Below are 19,662 nucleotides of genomic sequence, written 5' to 3' on the forward strand. Positions count from 1 at the left end.
AATTCACCCGCTATTAAAATCAAAGTTTAAAAAGGAAGTAAAAAATGTAAGCAAGAGAAGAAGATCCAAAAACTAATTTTATACAAGCTAAATGAAAAAGTTTCTAATTGACTAGAATATGAAATTTTGATTTTATCTTTTAATGTGGGCTGGCAGTGAGTCCCACATATTTTATACAATGTGTCTTTTGTATATTTTATAGCTAATTTATACATAGTAAAAATAAATTTCATACAACTAATTATATATTATACAACTTATCTACAACTTTCATACATTATTTCGACATAGTTAAATTCAACTACAATATCATACAACTTAAATATAATTTTTATAAAAATTTTATAAAATTTTTATACAATATGTCTTTTGTATATTTTATATCTGATTTATACATAGTAAAAACAAATTTCATACAAGTAATTATATATTATACTATTTATTGTCACGACCCTAAATTCGGACCCGGTCGTGATGGCGTCTATCGTGAAACAAGGCCACCGACACAAACTCCCAATCCATTTAAAAAGTTATAATAATTTAATTTAAGTCATTAATAAGTGATAAACCCCAAAATACAGTGAAATAGAACAAGTGCGAAAATAAACACAGCCCACCATCGAGGTGTCACCAGTCATGAGCATTTAAACATCTATCTAAGAGTATGAAAGAGACTACGCAGTTTAATACAGAACTAATACAATGGAAATTAAGATAAGAGGGAGAAGCACTGGGCTGCGAACAACAGCTACCTAGTGAACTCCGAACAGCCTGCTAGAAGCAATCAGCCCTCGCTAGCGGGACCCAAGGCTCCTGAATCTGCACACAGGGTGCAGGGAGTAATGTGAGTACGCCAACTCAGTGAGTAATAAAAGTAAAGGCAGCTGAGCGATAAGAAAACACGTAAAACACAGCAAAATATTACAAAGAGACAGTGTAAAACCAATACAATGCAATAAAACAATGAAAACTTGTAAAAAACCTTAGTTCAATATAAGATTCTTTAAAACATCCTTTAACAGTTAAACGAGTGAAAGAAAAGTAGTGAGAAACGATAAACACATAAAACTATCCCTTTGGGCAAAGTACCTATAGAATCAGCCCCTCGGGCTATCTCACAATCACTCGTGTCAGCCCCTCGGGCAATAGCATGAAACAACATCATCCCCTTGACTATAATACATCTCACACTGGGTACCTGCGCTCACTGGGGGTGTACAGACTCCAGGAGGGGCCCCTTACGGCCCAAGCGCAATAACAAGCCATCTCATGGCATAATCAATAGGCTCTCGGCCTCATATCAAGGCACCTTGTGGCGTATAACTCAGGCCCTCAGCTTCATAATCATGAATCAACACAATATCGCTGCGGCGCGCAGCCTAATCCCATATTAACCTCACAACACAGGCCCTCGGCCTGCTCAGTCAGAAATCTCTAAAAGCCACTCGAACACGGTAAAATATGATGCTCAACTCAAAATATCACTTAAGATGTCAAAAAAGAGTAAACATGGCTGAGTTATAAAAACAGTAGAATATAGCATGACTGAGTACAAGTATAAAGTCAAAACAGTGAGGAATAGTAGTAAAAATCCCCTAAGGGTCCAACACAATTGACACGAGGCCCAAATATTACATTCAACCCGAAACATGATAATAGCAAATAATTTTCAATTAAATACGCACTAAAATAGTCATTCGGGACGGACTAAGTCTCAATCCCCAATAGTGCACGACCCCACGCTCGTCATCTAGCATGTGCGTCACCTCAAAATAGCACAACGATGTGAAATCCGGGATTTGATACCCTCGGGGCAATATTTACAATCATTACTCACCTCTATCCGGTCCAAACTCTAGTCCACAATGCCTTTGCCTCTCGAATCGGCCTCCAGATGCTCCAAATCTAACCAAAATCAGTATATAACTATTAAAATATGCTAAGGGAACAAAGCCCACCCGAAAGTAATCAAATTACAACGCGAATCCCGAAATTAACCAAAACCTGACCCCCGGGCCCACGTCTCGGAATCTGATAAAAATTACATCAATAAACTCCTTATTCTCCCACGAGTTCATCAATATCAAAAGTACCAAAATTCGACTACAAATGACCCCTCAAACCTTTACTCAAATGTCTCCAATCTCAAGCCCTAGTTTCTTCAATATTTACCCACAAATTTCCATAAATTTCAAGCCTAACCAATGAAATAACAACATAGGAACGAGTTTTAAGATCAAAATCTTACCTCAATGAAGTTCCCTCTGGTTCCTTCTCTAAAATCCCCTAAAAAGCTCCAAAATCGATTTAAAATGGTGAAAAAAGGCCGAAAATTGCGAAGGAGGGTTTATATACTTTCTGACCTAGAGATTCTGCACCTGCAGTCCTATTTTTGCTTATGCGGTCCAACCCACCGCATCTGCGGTTTTCACTTAAAAGTCCATTTCTGTATCTGCGATCACATTCTCGCACCTGCGACACCATAGGTACGCTCCATTTGCCACTTATGCGGTTCCAACTAATCCCCTCTTGGCCGCATCTGCCTCTCCATCTCCGCTTCTGCGAGTCCACGCCTGCAGTCCCCTAGCCACATGTGCGATTATGACAGCAATAGGAATTCTTCAGCTGCCAAAACCCAACTCAAAATCTTTCGTCAACCACCTGACATTACCCCGAGGCTCCCGGGACCTCAACCAAAAGCACGAATAAGTTATATACCACCATCCAAACTTATACCAATCTTCAAAACACCTTAAACAACATCGAAACAACCAAATCACATCGGATTCAAGCCTAAGAATTCCAAAATCTTCCAAATTCCGCTTTTGATCATAAAGTCTATCAAACCACGTCGGAATGACCTGAAATTTTGTACACGCATCCCAAATAACACAACGACCTACTGCAACTCCCATAATTCCATTTCGACCCCTATATCAAAATCTCACCTATCAACCGGAAAACGCCAAAATTCCAATTCAAGCCTAAATCCACTCCGGACCTCCAAAATACATTCCGATCACACTCCTAAATCCCAAATCATCTCCTGAAGCTATCCGAACCATCAGAATTCACATCCGAACCTTTTTTCACATAAGTCAACGCCGATTGACTTTTCCAACTTAAGCTTACTCAAAAGAGACTAAGTGTCTCAAACCTTACCAAAACCTCTCCGAACCCCAGCCAACCAACCCGATAATACTTAATACAACTGAGCAATGCGATAGGAAGCATAAATGGGAGAAACAGAGCGGTAACACATGAAACGACCGACCGGGTCGTTACACTTATCTACAGCTTTCATACATTATTTCTACTCACCTATATATAACTAAAATATCATACAACTTAAATACAATTTTTATACAACTTTGTTCAAATCTCATACAATATTTAAATAAAAAAATATATATAAACAACAGAATATAATTTTTCTATAATTTGCTACAACTTTACTATAATTTCGTAAGTATTATGTGTTTTAACAAGAAAATAAGAATTTCGGTCAAAGATTAATTTTAAAAGAACTCGAGTTACTGATAATCAAATAAGGAAATAACTATGTAATGAAAAAAGGGAAATTGAACTGAGAAGTAGCCGAGTAAGCAAAATAACGCAATGTAAATAATTATATTCCAATAATAATCAGTGTGTCCCATACAAAATATTATTTCTCTCCTTTTATAGCTATTTCTAAGTACTACGTTTCTTTCCTCTCATAATAGAGCCATTATGAGCAATTAATGAAACATTATAATTGGCAATCGTAACTGTTTCGTGAAGATTCTATAACGTTCCCCATCATTTATGCTCATTAATTGCAGATAATACGTATCTGTACTTTTTACTATCTTGGTTCATTCTACTGATGTCTCTTTAAATTATCAAGAGATCCGAGTAACCGTTCCTTCTTATTTTCTTGAACCTTTTCCCGTACCTATTAAGGCTCGCGTCTCTTTGTGTACTCTTTGCCAGCTGTCACTCTTTTATTTATCCACGTGTCTTGACATGTCAGCCACATAATTAATTCCAAATGTTAACTCAATTTTCCTCAATACAGATAGTCCCCCTACTTGCCATTTATTTAGCAATTGAATATTTGGGAAGTGGATCTCATTAAAACGGAAAAAGTTTTGCCGCCATTCCCATATATCATTATACCTTTTCCAGAACTAACCATTCGCATATCACTTCTATTTAATGCATGTGATACGTGGTGGCTTTTGATTGGTTATGCAGTCGTTCAGCGTCTTTTAGGGCTTTTTTATGGCTACATCAATCACGAAGTGACAGTTTTCATTATGATGTTCCCATCATTACCTTTTTATTTGACGGTTGCTTCTGAGTATAAATATATCCTTTGTCTTTTCTTACATAGAAATGTTTTCCATCTTTGACTTTTCAATCTTCTCTTCTTCTTCGTACAACTATGTCTTCTTCAAACCCTGATCCTCAAAAAGTTCTTATCGTAGCTGAACTTCCCCTTGCTCCTACTAGAAGCAGGAGAGGGGGTAGGCTGCGTAGTTTAGGGTCATTTTCCATTAGAGGTTCTTCTTCTTCTCAACCTAGTTTCACTCCTCCTTCATCTTCTAGAACCAGGGCTTCTCTTCCACATAGGTCTTCTGGCAGAAGTAGAGATTCCAATGAGTCAGTCTGTAAACCTACAATAGATGAGATTATCCCTTCTAAACTGTCTTCTTATATTGATAGAAAATCGATTAGAAACCAGGTTTCTTCTATGTCCTCTCATGATCGTGCCGATGTTTACCCTTCATAGATTACTGAAGGTTTGATCTCTGTTGTTCGTAGAGATCGTCATTGGAAGTTAGATTTCCCAATTCTGATCCTTAATGCAAATCAAAGGATCACTTCTTTTAAAGCTGGCTTTTCTTTTGTGTATACGTACCCCTTTATATTGGACTTTAAACCCCCTATTGATCAAGTCATTATTCAATTCTGCCACTTCTTCAATGTGTGTTAAGGACAAATTGGCCCTATTGTATGGAGGGTTGTTGCATGTTTAAGGTATTTGGCTAATTTGGCTCAATTGGCTTTCACCTTTTTTCATCTAATCCATCTCTACTCCCCTAAGTTGTTCTATTATGGGATTTTTACTTTGATGGCGAGGAGTAAGAGAGTTTTAGTTAGCCCTGAGGACGATAAAGATTATGCTTGGTACGCTCGATTTGTTGCTTCTCCTACGATAGGGTTAGTAGGTGAAGAAAATATGTCATTCCCTAAAAGGTGGAATTTTGCACGTAAGTTTTCTTTACAACTTCTCTCTTCTCTTTTTTTTAAGAGTTTGTACTTCCCGTGACTATTTCACTTTTCCTTTTTCAGCAACCATGGGAAAAGTTGAAGAGATTCCTAATTTCTATGGTTGGGTAGAAAATTTGTTGACCATTACTCTAATGGAAGTTAGATCTTAGAAGTACCTCTCAAATAGGTTTGGTTGGAAGGTTAAGACTCACGGTAAAAATTTTATTCTTTCCTTTCTATTTTTACTTATTCTTTCATTGGAGTTTATTTAACCCTTCTTTTTATCAGGGTTTCCTATTCATGGCGTAAGTGCTGAGTCAACCGCAACTTCTAGACTTTCTTTGGCAAGAGCTCAGAAGATAATTTTGAGTTCTTCATTGAAAAGAAAAGCTAACGGACCCCGGGACTCTGAAGATGAAGAGGAGCGGGATGGACGCTCTTTGGTTAGAAAGTTGCGGGCTAGAAGACGCGTCATTTCGGATGATGAAGTTACTCCTCCTCCTCGTTCTGTTCTTGTGACCGAGCGTGTTGAAGCCACTTTAGTGATCTAACGAAGAGACGCCTATGGCACCTCGTGACTGTGCTGATTACCTCTTTTCATGTGAGTTTGACAATGAAAGCTTTGATTTGGTGTTTAAGGAAGTACCTCTTGCCTTCTTCCCCGTATACGTCCCAATGGAATGCCATTTGCATGTTCTTACTGCTGCTATTTCTGCTCCGCCTCAAGTCATTATGACTTCGTCTACTGTCCCTTCCGCCAATATTTCTTGTACTGAAATTGGTTCTTCAAGTGGAAGCAGGGTAATGAAGCAAATTACCATTGAAGTTCCTGCCGATGGTAATCTTCTGAAGATGTCAAGTCAGGCTAACGTATGATTAAAACCCTTGATTGGTACGATTGAAAAGTCCAAGCTAGAAAGTCATAGTTCTTTGATTTGGATGAATGACAACGTGCAATCATCATTGAAGGTATAAACTTCTTTTTATATCTTATACCATTTTCCTTCTACTAGGATTCTTATCCTTTTCTCTTTATGTAGATCAATCTCATCGGCATGGAGATCATGAAAAGGGTTTCCCATACGAAGCAATTGATGCATGAATACCAGATTGAGGTAGACAATTGGAAAGAGCAGTATGGAAGCCTCCAGCTTGAGATAGAAGTTTTAGAAGAGAACAAATGTACCTTGGAGCAACAACTAAGAGTCATGGCAGCGGAGCTAGCTATTGAGAAAGCTTCTTCCAACCAGGCGGGCAAGGATAAGAACCTTCTTGGGTCGTTTTTTGTTGAATAACTCTCCAAAGCTACAGAAGAGATCAGAGGTCTGAAGGCCCAGTTGAATGAGAAAGAAGTTTATGTTGGTGAGCTTGTTCAAACACTCACTCAGACCCAAAAAGATCTCCAAGTGTCTTCTGATAAGGTTAAGTTTTTGGAGAGTTCACTTGGTCCCTTACAGACTTCTTACGATGCTGCATTAGCTGATAGAGAAGAGTTCAAGAGTGAAATTGATCATTGGGAAAGAGACTACGAAGCTCTTGAAGACAAGGCTACTGTTGAAGTAAGTTGGGCCATTTTAAATACGTGTCATGATACTCTTATGGAGGTAAGCCAGGAAGGTTTTAACTTAGACGCTGAGTTAGCAAAGATTAAGGAGACAATTGAAAAGACTCAGCAAAGCTAAAGTTTTTCTTCATCCATGGCTGATACTCCCGAAAGTATTGAAGCTAATCCTGGTGTAATGGTTGTTCAAGCTCATTCTGATCAAGTTGAACCTTCTGCTGCTGATGACGTCACCTTGAATTCTTCTTCAGAACCTGCTCCACAGTGAAAGTTTGTTTGTGAAGTTTAACTTTTTATTTGTTGGTAGAATATTTGGTGGTTTTATCCCTGGTCCCATTTAGGGGTAATATTGTTGGTAACAACATATCCCCAGGTCTTTTCGGGGATTTTTATAATGATAATTAAGTTAGGACTAAGTTCATACTTAGTTTTAACTAAATATTATAAAGTTTTTGCTTCAACAGACTTGAGTTTCTGTTATTCTCTTTTAATGATTTGTCCTTGCCTTTTTCCTTTATAACTTTAAGGACTTGCTTCCACTTCAATTTTAATATATGTGGGTTTTTATTTTACCCTTTTAACTTTTGCATTTAAAAATGCTTAGTTAATGTTATGGATTTTGACTCAAGCATGAACTATAAAAGAGGGCCCTTTTATATATGACACTTAATGAAGAAGACGTCTCAACTTCACAATAGTGTAAACATATGAAGGGAGAAATAGGAACACACGTGTTTCTTGGAATAACTTTGAGAAAAGTTTTATTTCATTCGAACTTGTCAAGCTAAATAATACCTTACATGTATTTAAATATCTTCTATAACTCTTCCATAACTGTTTTCTTTACAACATATTTATAAAAAAGAAAATCCAAGGGTTTCTTTATCACCCATGGTGAAATACTACCTTTAACCTAAACATTTGTAAGATTTTGAAATTTATATCCACGAGTGTATTCTTCACAGGTTTTTGGATCAGGATTGCATTTTTGGCTCGTGACTTTGCTCTGAACTTGATATTTGTTGAGTAGAGTTTTAGGCTTGACTTGAAATTTAATTGTTTCAGCCTTCTTTGCCTTCCTTATACATATATTATATGTATATTATATAGTCCTCCAAGTGTTTGAGCTTTGATGTATGAAATCTTGAGTACTTGATATTCCTTCCATTGGTCATTTTCCTGAAAAGGAAAACATACGAGACTCTAAGGTATAATTTAGATGAAGACTGCTTAACCCATTACATTTCCATTAGAATATTTGTAACCCTAGACCGGAAATTATGTTTCTTCCACGTGTCTTTTAGGTCTAAATTTATCATTTAGTGTGTGCTAGTTTTTTGCATATCATCTAAATTTGTTAGTATAACTTTAACAATTCAAAAATAAAAATCATAAGTGGGGATATCTGACCATTGGTATTTCCTTCCCTTAGAAATAGTACTTCTTCAGATGAACAACATTCCAACTCGAAGGTAGAATTTTGCCATCCATGGTTTAAAGCTCATATGCACATTTTCCTACGATACCACGAATCTTGTAAGGCCCTTCCCAATTTGGACTTAACTTTCCTGCATTAGCTGCTCTCGTGGATTGGAAGACTTTCTTGAGTATGTAGTCTCCAATCTTGAAGTATCTGAGATGAGCTTTCCGATTGTAATATCGCTCAATAACTTGTTTTTGCGCTGCCATCCTTATTAAGGCAGTTTTCCCTCCTTTCTTCAAGCAAATCCAGATTTACCCGCATCTCTTCTTCATTCGACTTTTCAGTACCTTGAGTATATCTCGTACTTTCTCCCCTATTTCAACTGGAATTAAGGCTTCAACACCATATACAAGCGAGAACGGTCTCTCTCCCGTACTTGTTTTTGTTGTTGTTCGGTAAGCCCACAAGACTCCAGGCAGTACCTCTGGCCACCTACCCTTTGATTCTTCTAGTCTTTTCTTTAAGTTGTTGATAATAACTTTATTTATTGATTCAGCTTGTCCATTGGCCATTGGATGATAAGGTGTCGAGGTAATCCTTTTAATTTGCCAACTTTGGAAGAATTCTGTGATTTGTGCACCTATGAATTGCGAGCCGTTATCACACACGATCTCTTTGTAACCCCAAACCGGCATATGATGTTTCGCCAGATAAAGTCTCTGACCTCTTTTTCTCGTACCAGTTTGAAGGCTCCTGCTTCTACCCACATATTAAAATAGTCGATGAGTACTAACAGAAATCTTACCTTGCCTTTGGCTTGTGGTAGTGGACCTACGATATCCATCCCCACTTCATAAAAGGCCTTGGTGCAACAACCGGATGTAATAATTCAGCTGGTCGATGCATGTTGTTACCATATCTTTTGCATTTGTCACATTTAGCCACAAAATTTTCCACCTCTTCTTCCATTTTTGGCCAGTAATAGCCAACTCTAATTATAGTTTTTACCAAAGATCTTTCTCCAGCGTGATTTCCACAATGTACCTTATGTATTTCTTTCATCACATATTCCGTTTGAGAAAGCCCGAGACATCTTGCTAGAGGGCCACTGAACATCTTTCGATATAATTGCCCTGATTTAAACAGTAACGAGTAGCTTTTTGGTGAAGTGCCTGAGCCTTTTTTTTGATCTTCAGGTAATATTCTATACTACAAAAAATTGACAATCTCGTTTCTCCAATCCCAAGTTACATTATTGTAATTTACCTCGTTTGTTATCTTGATCAAGCACTGAATGAAACAAATGTATTACGGAAACGTTTTCTCCATTTGTCACTTCTATAGCGAATGCAAAATTAGCCAAAGAGTCTACCTCAGCATTCTTTTCCCTTGGTATCTGCGTGACTTTCCAAGTTTAGAATTGTCTGACCAAGTCCCGTGCCTTTTCCACGTATTGTTGCATCCTTGCCTCTCTAGCTATATAAGTCCCCTGCATTTGGTTAACTACGAGATGCAAATCACTTTTGATTATGACCTACTCTATTCTGAGTTCTCGTGCTAATTCTAAACCTACAATCACAGCTTCATATTCTGCCTCATTATTAGTGATAGGATGACATTTTATAGCTTGTCGTATGGTTTCTCCAGTAGGTGGTACCAAGACAATGCCTAGACCTGCTCCTTTTACCTTTGACGAACCATCAGAAAATAAGGTCCAAATACCTGGATTAGACCCGTTAAATACCTACAGTTCTTTTTCTGCCTCTACTTGTAACCCTAGGCTAAAATCTGCCACAAAATCTGCCAAAACTTGTGACTTTATTCCAGTTCTAGGTTGATATGTAATGTCATATTTGCTTAGCGCTGTAGCCCACTTGGCTAATCTACCCGATAACTCTTGTTTATGCAATATATTACGTAAGAGGTAGGCAGCTACTACAAAGATAGGATAACATTGAAAATAAGGCATTAATTTCCTAGTGCCATAATTAATGTTAGTGCAAGTGTTTCTAAATAAGGATATCGAGTCTCAGCATCTAATAAAGACTTGCAAACATAATAAATCAGAGATTGTTTACCTTGGTCCTCTCAAACTAATACGGCACTTACCGCTACTTCTGAAACAGTAAGGTAGATGAGTAGTTTTTTCCCATCTTTTGATTTGGCTAGCAACGATGGATTTGACAAGTACACTTTTAAATTTTTAAGCGCATGTTGACATTCTTCAGACCATTCAAATTGATTTTGCTTTTTTAGGGCTGAAAAGAATTTGAAGCACTTTTCCGATGACTTGGAAATAAACCTTCCCAAAGCTGCTATTCTTCCTATCAACCTTTGTACTTCTTTTTTGCTCGTAAATATATTCGGAATTTCCTTAATAGCTTTAATCTGTGTGGGATATACTTCAATGCCACAGTTAGAAATAAGGAATCCCAGGAACTTACTTGATGGCACGCCAAATGCACATTTCTCAAGATTTAACTTCATGTTAACTTTGCGCAGAATCTGAAATGTATTCGACAGGTGTTAAATATGATCCCCTGCTTGTTGTGATTTGACCAACATATCATTTATGTACACCTCTATGGTTTTTCCTAGATGTTCTTGAAACATTTTGGTCGCCAGCATTTGGTACGTGGCCCCAGCATTTTTTAGGTCGAACGGCATAACTTTGTAACACTAAGTCCCCCTGTCTGTGATAAAGGAAGTTTTTTCTTCATCTAGAGGATCCATTTTAATCTGATTATATCCTGAATAGGCATCTAAAAAACTTAATAATTCAGGTCCTGCAGTAGCATCAATTAGTTAATATATGTGCGGTAATGGAAAAGAATCTTTAGAGCAAGCTTTATTTAGATCAGTATAATCTACACAAACTCGCCACTTACCATTCTTTTTGGGCACTAATACAATATTAGCCAACCAATCTGGATACTTTACCTCGCGGATGGACCTGATTTTTAAAAGCTTTTGTACCTCATCTTGAATCACCTAATTCTTGAAGGAACCTTGCTTCCTTTTCTTTTGTTTGACAAGTGGGTATGATGGATCTTCATTTAATTTATGGGTCATTACCTCTGGTGGTATACCTGTCATATCTGAATGAGACCAAGCAAAATAATCTGAGTTAGCTTTTAAAAATTCAATCAACTTACATTTCATTTCTGGGCTGAGGTTTATGCCAATGTAGACTTTTTTGTCCAGCCAATGTACAAATAGTACACAGCTTCCAGTTCCTTGATTGTTGTCTTGATGTTTTCATTTTCTTCCGATTCTTGAATAGTATCAGGCCTCGAGTCTACATCTGTTTGCTTGTCTTCAGTTGAGGCTCGTGTTGCTGCATCCTCAACTGAATTTTGTGATTGCTATTTTTTGTCACTTTTAGCGCTTGAATATGCCACGGAGTTAATGCTTCGAGATGCTCGTTGGTCACTACAGATTTGTCGTATGCCCCATTATGAAGGGAACTTGATGACTTGATGTAACGTAGATGGGACAGCATCCATTTCGTGAATCCATGGTCTGACGAGAATCATATCATAAGCCATATCTATTTCTACTACTTGAAATTTGGTGTCTTTGACTACTCTTTCTGCGAATGTGGTAAGTATTGTCTCCCCTTTTATTACGATGCTCGAATTGTCAAAACCAGACAAGATGCGTGCCTTGGGTATCAGCTTATCATTGGCTTGCATCTTATTTACAACTCTCAACAGAATGATATTCACAGAATTACCTGGGTCAACCAAAACTCGTTTTACATTAGGTCCATGTATAAGTAAAGATATTACCAGTGCATCATTATGTGCGCTCAGTACACCATCTGCATCTGTATCATCAAATGTTATACTATCTTCTTCCAAAACCTGTCAAACTCGCTTCCCGTGGGTGACTGTAATTTTTGACACCTTCTTTGTTGCCGTATATGTTACGCCATTGATCTTCTCCCCTCCACTTATGACATTAACTGTCCTTTTTGGTAAAGGAGGTTTTGGAGGTTCCTGCCTATTCTTCAAATATGCTTGCTTTCCCTTTTCACTAAACAATTCAGTTAAATACCCTTGTTTTAATAAATGTTCTACTTCACCTTGTAATAATCTGCAATCCGCCATTTTGTGACTGTGGTCGTTGTGAAACTCGCACCAAAATTAGGATTTCTCCTATTTGGGTTTGATCTCATTTCTTTTGGCCACCGTACCTTGTCTCCCATGCTTCTTAAAATAGCCACCAACTTAGATGTGCTAACATTAAAACTGTAGCTGCCGATTTTTACTTTCGAGCTTCTGTCACAGTCTCGCGTATCTCGTATGCTTCGTTCTTTTCCAAACCTTGACGATGAACCTGACTCTCTATCTCTTAATCTAGGATCATACCTTGGGTTTTCCTGTTTTGAATGCGAATCCCTTCCTGCTGGTCCTATATAAGGTTCGTACCTGTTTTTACTGGACCTTTTTTCAGTTTCAGCTCATCTTGAACTCACTCTTTCATCTTTCCGGGATTGAATAATAGTATCTTCTTCTATCCACAGCTTTGTGTTGTATCTATTATAAACATCATTCCAAGTTGTTGCTGGAAATTCTCGTAAGCATTCTTTGAGCCTCCTCGTGGCTTTCGAGCTTTTTTCATTTAGATTACTGGCATAGGCCATAGCCGCCCAATTATTAGGTATACGTGGCAATATCATCTTTTCACGTTGTAATCTGTCTACGAATTCCCTGAGCAGTTCCGTATCTCCTTGTTTTATTTTGAAAATGTCCTCCATTTGCTTTTCAACTTTTTGAGCTCCTAAGTGTGCTTTGATAAATGAATTTGCAAGCTCAGCAAAAGAATCAATAGAATTTTCAGGTAAAAGAGAATACCATGTCAATGCTCCCTTCGTGAGTGTTTCCTCAAATTTTTTGACCAACACTGATTCAATTTATTGCTTGGTCAAATTATTGCCTTTTACACCAGTTGTAAATGCAGTTACGTGATCCTGTGGATCAGTTGTTCCATTGTATTTCAGAATATCAAGCATCTTGAATTTCTTTGGAATTGGTAAAGGAGCGGCACTTGGCTTCCAAGGTTGTTGAGAGCATCTGTCCATATCTATTCCCTTGGTTACGAGGGGCAATCCAGGTATCTGCTCTATGCGATCGCTATGCTCCTTGAGCTGTTTCTGCAAAGTTAGTACTAAACTTTGTAAATTAGAATTAACTGGGTTACCTGACCCTCCATCACAAGATTCGCTAGGAGTTCCTCCACTGCCTGAGTTAACGAGTCCTAAACGAGGATATTCCACGATGTTATTTTTTGGAGTTGGTGTTGTTGTTTGGAGTCCTGAGTCCTGAGTGAGGATTTGCATATATATATATATCACTACTAAAAAAATCTGATTTTAGCGGCGAACAAATTCTGTAGCTAAATTGAAAAATTCGTCGCTAATGTCATTTAGTGACGGATTAACAACGGATTATCAAGAAATTCTGCTAGCTATGAGCGATTCAACGATAGATTAGCTACGACATTCGTAGCTAATTCCAATTTTTTTTGTAGTATTGGCAGTACAGCCGACAACTGGTTAGCAAAAGTCTGAAGAGCATTACTGACCTGTTGAGCGATTAATTTTTTCAAAGCTTCATCAATAGCTTGATCATTCTCAAACTGCTCGTTCATATTTGATTCAGATCCGTCATGAGTCCCTTCTCGAGATTGTCGAGGAGAGTTTCATTGTTAGGGGAGTGGAGTTCCATCACCTTGTTGATTCTCCTGATGTTGCTGATTTTTTTGGTGCTGTAAATTTTGTTGGTTATTGTCGTTGACATTCGACATGATTGTTTTGACAAGATTGTTGATTTAGAAAGTAAAAGATTATCAGATTACCGATAATGAAACCAATTTGTTTAACTAGTAAATAAGAATTTCGATCAAAGCTTAATTTTAGAAGAAATCGGGTTACTGATAATCAAATAAAGAAATAATTATGTAATGAAAAAAGGAAAATTGAATTGAGAAGTAGCCAAGGAAGCAAAATAACGCAATGTAAATAAGTATATTCCAATAATAATCAGTGTGTCCCATATAAAATGCTATTTCTCTCCTTTTATAGCTATTTCTAAGTACTACGTTTCTTTCCTCTCATAATAGAGCCATTATGAGCAATTAATAGCATTAATAAAATATTATAATTGGCAATCGTAATCCTGTCATTTATGCTCATTAATTGCAGATAATACGTATCTGTACTTTTTGCTATCTTGGTTCATTCCACCGATGTCTCTTCAAATTATCAAGAGATTCGAGTAACCGTTCCTTCTTGTTTTCTTGAACCTTCGCCCGTACCTATTAAGGCTCGCGTCTCTTTATGTACTCTTGTCAGTTGTCACTCTTTTATTGATCGACGTATCTTGACATGTCAGTCACATAATTAATTCCAAATGTTAACTCGATTTTCCTCAATACATAATGTATGTCATGTCTTCTTCTTCTTCTTTGACGAGTTTCAATCTGAAATTAAGCCAAAATAAAGTCCAATCTTCACCAAAACACCCTCAAAATTGAGATATCTCTAAATCCGGTTATGTCATTAGGATAGGAGGGAAATCAGCAGATCGACGGGGAGCTTGCCCGGCCTATAAACTCCAAACAATATTTTCAATTGTTTGCAACAACACTCAATCCAAACAAATAATGGTTTTTGAAAACCCAAATTCGAATTCAAAGTTTCAAATTTTTTTAATGGTTGTCAATGGTGAAATTGCTGCTCTCTTTTCCTTTGCTCTGAAGCTGCTCCTTCAACTCTTTCAACTCTATTGGTGCCATACAATACGGTGGAATAGAAATGGGCTGAGTGCCCGGCACCAGATCAATACCAAAATCAATATCCTTGTCCGGTGGCATGCCCTGCCATCTCCAGGAAATACATCGGGAAAATCCCTCATAATAGGAACAAAATAAATACTGGGAGTCTCTGCACTAACTTCCCGCACAAAGGTTAAGTATGAAAGACAACCTTTCCCAACCATCTATTGGGCCTTCAAGAACAAAATCACCCTACTGGGAACATAATCAGTTAAACCTCGCCACTCAATTTGTGGCACACCCGGCATAGCCAACGTCACTGTCTTAGCATGACAGTCCAAAATAGCATGACACGGAGATAGCCAATCCATGCCCAATATCACATCGAAATCCACTATGCAAAGTAACAATAGGTCCACTTGGGTCTTCAGACCCCCAATAGTCACCACACATGATCGGTACACACGGTCCATAATAATAGTATCACCCACCGGAGTAGATACACGAATAGATGAAACAAGAGACTGACGGGGCGTATCCAAATAACAAGAAAAATATGATGACACATAAGAAAAAGTGGAATCGGGATCAAATAATACAGAGGCATCTTTGTGGCAGACTAAGACAATACTTGTAATCACGGCATCTGAAGCAATAGAATCTGGTCTAGCTGGGAGTGCATAGAAATGGGCCTGACCACCACTTGATCGACCTCCCCCTCTAGGGCGGCCCCTAGCTGACTGTCCTCCACCCCTAGCTGGCTGGTTGGGTGATAGTAAAGTAATTGGTGCTGAAGTCGATGGCTGTCTCCTTTACTAAGATGAACCCTCAGACGACAAGGACATTGCCTCCACATATAGCCCAACTCTCCACACTCATAACAGCTCCCAGGTGCTGGAGAAGTGGACTGAAGGGAACCCCTAGCACCGGAATGACTAGCAGATGCACCTGCCATAGAAGAGCCCTGAACTGATGGAGCACGGGATGATCTCTAGGCTAGAAGGGCACTGAGTGATGAATGGCCCTAATGAGAACTGTGAGAACCATGACCCGATGACGCCCCACGATAACCCAGGCGAGCTGACTGAGCATGTCTGAATGGATGGCCCCGCCATGCTGGAACTAACCCCTCGAAGGAGCACCACCATAGCTACCAGATCCCCGAGGCCTCTTGGCCTCCCTCTCATCTCGCTCTTGGCAACGAACTGACTCAATCTCGCGAGCAATGTCAACAACCTCCTCAAAAGTAGCACCAGACACCCTCTCCCTAGTCATGAGAATATGAAGCTGATACCTGAGGCCATCAACGAACCTCCTGATCCTCTCTCTATCTATCGGAACCAAACAAATAGCATGACGAGTTAACTCTGAGAACCTTATCTCATACTGCGTCACAGTCAAATCTCCCTGACGTATTCATCAAACTGCCTGTACAGCTCCTCGCTGCGAGAATGTGGCACATACTTCTCCAAAAAGAGAACAGAGAACTACTGTTAGGTAAGGGGTGCTGTACCAACAGGCCTACACCTCTCATAAGCCTCCCACCAAGTGAAGGCAGCTCTAGAAAACTGAAAGGTAGTGAAAGCGACCCCGCTAGTCTCCAAAATACTCGTTGTACAAAGAATCCTCTCACACTTGTCCAAGAAACCCTGAGCATCCTCACCCTCTACACAACTAAAAGTCGTAGGTTGAAGCTACCAAACCTCTCTAATCTATGTTGCTCATCCTCTGGCATAACAGGAGCCACATAGTCCTGAATAGCTGCAACCGGCTGGACTGAGGTGCCCCTAGTATCTGAAGTCCATGCACGACATGCTCAGGTGTGTGAGCGGCGGGAGTCTAAGTACCTCCCCGGCCTGAGAAGTAGTTGCAGCTGTAGTAACTGAGACCGCCTGAGCTAGGCTAGTGCATACTGATAGAATCTGACCTAAGGCCTCTTAAAGACCCAAAATCACAATGGACACAACTGGTGCCTGAACTGGTGCTGCTAGAGCATCCACAACTGGGACTTGATTATGAACTGGGGTGGCTAGTGGATATGCAGGTGCTGCCCTAGCTGTTGTGCGGGCTACAGCCCTGCCCCTACCACGGTCTTGACCGCATCTTCGGCCTCTAGTGGCCACAGCTGGTGGTACTGGTGGTCATCCATCCTGACTGGTCGCTCGTGTCCTCACCATATTTGATATAATAGAATAATAGCAGTTTAGTAGTCTGATCAACAGATTCGCACAACAAGAATTTCAAGAATATGAAGTTTTTCTAAAGGTTCTGCAGCCTCCCGAGAATAAATACAGACGTCTCTATAGCGATCCACGAGACTCTACTAAACCTGCTCATGACTTGTGAAACCTATGTAACCTAGGCTCTGATACCAACTTGTCACGAACCTAAATCTGAACTCAGTTGTGATGGCGCCTCTCGTGAAGATAAGGCCAGCCGACATAAACCCCCAATCAAAATTAATAGTTATAATAATTCATAATTAAGTCATTAATAAGTGATAAACCCCAAAATACAGTGAAATAGAACAAGTACGGAAATAAACACAGCCCGATATCGGGGTGTCACCAGTGATGAGCATCTAACAACCATCTAAAAGTAGGAAGAGTCCACATAGTATACTACAAATCCAGTACAAACGAAAATAAAGATAGGAAAGAGAAGCACTAGGCTGCAAACGCTGAGCAACTACCTAGTGAACTCCGGACAGGCTGCTGGAAGCAATCAACCCTCGCTAGCAGGACCCGAGGCTCCTAAATCTGCACGTAGGGTGCAGGGAGTAATGTGAGTATGCCAACTCAATGAGTAATAAAATTAAAGGAAGCTGAGCGATAAGAAATCATGTAAACCACAGCAAAACGCTACAACGAGGCAGTATAAAACCAATACAATGCAATAAAAATAGTGAAAGCTCGTAAAAACACTTTAGTTCAATGAAAACCTCTTTAAAACATCTTTTAGCAGTTTAAATGAGTGAATGAAAAGCAGTGAGAACAAATAGAAACATAAATCAGCCCCTTAGGCAAAATACCAACAGAACTAGCCCCTCGGGCTATCTCACAATCACTCGTTCCCCTCGGGCAATAACATGGAACAACATTAGCCCCTCGGGCTATATCACATATCATACTGGGTACACGCGCTCATTGGGGGTTTACAAACTTCGGGAGGGGCCCCTTACGGCCCAAGCGCAATATCAAGCTATCTCGTGGCATAATAAAATAGGCTATCGGGCTTATATCAAGCCACCTTATGGCATCACAAATCGGCCCTCGGCCTCAAAATCATGAATCAGCACAGTACCGTTGTGGCGTGCAGCCCAATCCCATAATAGCCTCACAACACAGGCCATCGGCCCTACACAGTCAGAAATCTCTAAAAGCCACTCCGGCACAGTAAAATATGATGCTCAGCTCAAAATATCATTTATGATGTCAAAACAGAGTAAACATGGCTGAGATATGAAAACAATAAAATATAGCATAACTGAGTACAAGTATAACGTCAAAACAGTGAGGAATAGTAGTAAAAATCCCCTAAGGGTCCAAAACAGTTGGCACGAGGCCCAAATATGGCATTCAGCCCTAAACATGATGATAGAAAATAGTTTTCAATCAAATACACGGTAAAACAGTCATACAGGACGGACTAAGTCACAATCCCCAACGGTGCACGACCCCACGCTCGTCATCTAGCGTGTGCGTCACCTTAGAGTAGCACAACGATGTGAAATCCAGGGTTTCAAAGCCTCAGTACAACATTTACAATCATTACTCACCTCTATCCAGTCCAAACTCTAGCCCGCGATGCCTTTGCCTCTCGAATCAGCTTCTAAATGCTCCAAATCTAACTAAAATTAGTACATAACCATCAAAATATCCTAAGGGGCAAATCCCACTCGAAAGAAATCAAATTACAACAAGAATCCGAAATTAACCAAAAGTTCGTTCACATCAAAAGTCCCAAAATCCAACCACAAATGACCCCTCAAACCCTTACTCAAAGGTCTCCAACACCAAGCCCTAATTCCCAATTTTTAACCCTTAATTTCCATTAATTTCAAGCCAAATCGGTGAAATAATGTCATAGGATTGATTATTAGGTTCAAAAATCTTACCTCCAACCGTTATCCCTTGAATCCCTCTTCAAAATAGCTTCCCCAAGCTCAAACCCGGATGAAAATGGTGAAGAATAACTCAAATATCGCGAAGGAGGGTTTATATACTTTCAGGCCCAGCAAAACCGCACCTACTTCCTAAATCACGCTTCTGCGGTACCGCTTCTACGGTCAACCAACCGCTTCCGCGGTTTTCACTTAAGTCCCTCAGGGCCGCATTTGCATCCAGGAACCGCACCTGCGGTCCCGCGGATGCGCCCGATGCACCACATCTGCGGCTAAGATCCAAATGGACAAACTCCGCTTATGTGGCCTTCTCTACATATCTTCAGTGTCGCACCTACGGTCCCCAATCTGTAGGTGCAGAAATATGAGAAATAGAAAATTCTGCAGCAACATTCAAGCTCCAACTCTTCCGTCAACCATCCAAATCCATCCCGAGGCCCTCGGGACCTCAACCAAACACGCCAACAAGACACATAACACTATTCAAATTTGTACCAATCCTCAAAACACCTCAAA

The 19,662-nt window shown here is 39.4% G+C and overlaps 2 protein-coding genes across 2 annotated transcripts; both read right to left on the reverse strand.

Annotated features, from left to right (window-relative positions):
* Nucleotides 1–8,314: 8,314 nt before the first annotated feature.
* Nucleotides 8,315–8,815, reverse strand: LOC138872753 (uncharacterized). The gene is made up of 2 exons (XM_070151171.1): nucleotides 8,591–8,815; nucleotides 8,315–8,536 (listed from the first exon to the last, which is right to left on the reverse strand). Exons 1-2 carry the CDS (start codon nucleotides 8,813–8,815, stop codon nucleotides 8,315–8,317), a joined length of 447 nt encoding a protein of 148 aa, XP_070007272.1.
* Nucleotides 8,816–11,698: 2,883 nt separating this feature from the next.
* Nucleotides 11,699–12,355, reverse strand: LOC104227394 (uncharacterized). The gene is made up of 2 exons (XM_009779633.2): nucleotides 12,152–12,355; nucleotides 11,699–12,109 (listed from the first exon to the last, which is right to left on the reverse strand). The coding sequence occupies exons 1-2, from the start codon at nucleotides 12,353–12,355 to the stop codon at nucleotides 11,699–11,701; spliced, it is 615 nt and encodes a 204-aa protein (XP_009777935.2).
* Between the last annotated feature and the right edge of the window lie 7,307 nt (nucleotides 12,356–19,662).

Source organism: Nicotiana sylvestris, chromosome 7, assembly GCF_000393655.2.
Source record: "Nicotiana sylvestris chromosome 7, ASM39365v2, whole genome shotgun sequence".
Taxonomy (NCBI): Eukaryota; Viridiplantae; Streptophyta; class Magnoliopsida; order Solanales; family Solanaceae; genus Nicotiana; species Nicotiana sylvestris.

Excerpts from the sequence above, each read along its gene's own strand:
- LOC138872753 (XM_070151171.1), bottom strand. The coding sequence starts at position 8,815 with ATGGCCAATGGACAAGCTGAATCAATAAATAAAGTTATTATCAACAAC. Across the intron at positions 8,537-8,590 it reads AAGTACGAGATATACTCAAG|AAAGGAGGGAAAACTGCCTT; the intron begins GTACTGAAAAGT and ends ATTTGCTTGAAG.
- LOC104227394 (XM_009779633.2), bottom strand. The coding sequence starts at position 12,355 with ATGGCGGATTGCAGATTATTACAAGGTGAAGTAGAACATTTATTAAAA. Across the intron at positions 12,110-12,151 it reads CATATACGGCAACAAAGAAG|GTTTTGGAAGAAGATAGTAT; the intron begins GTGTCAAAAATT and ends CGAGTTTGACAG.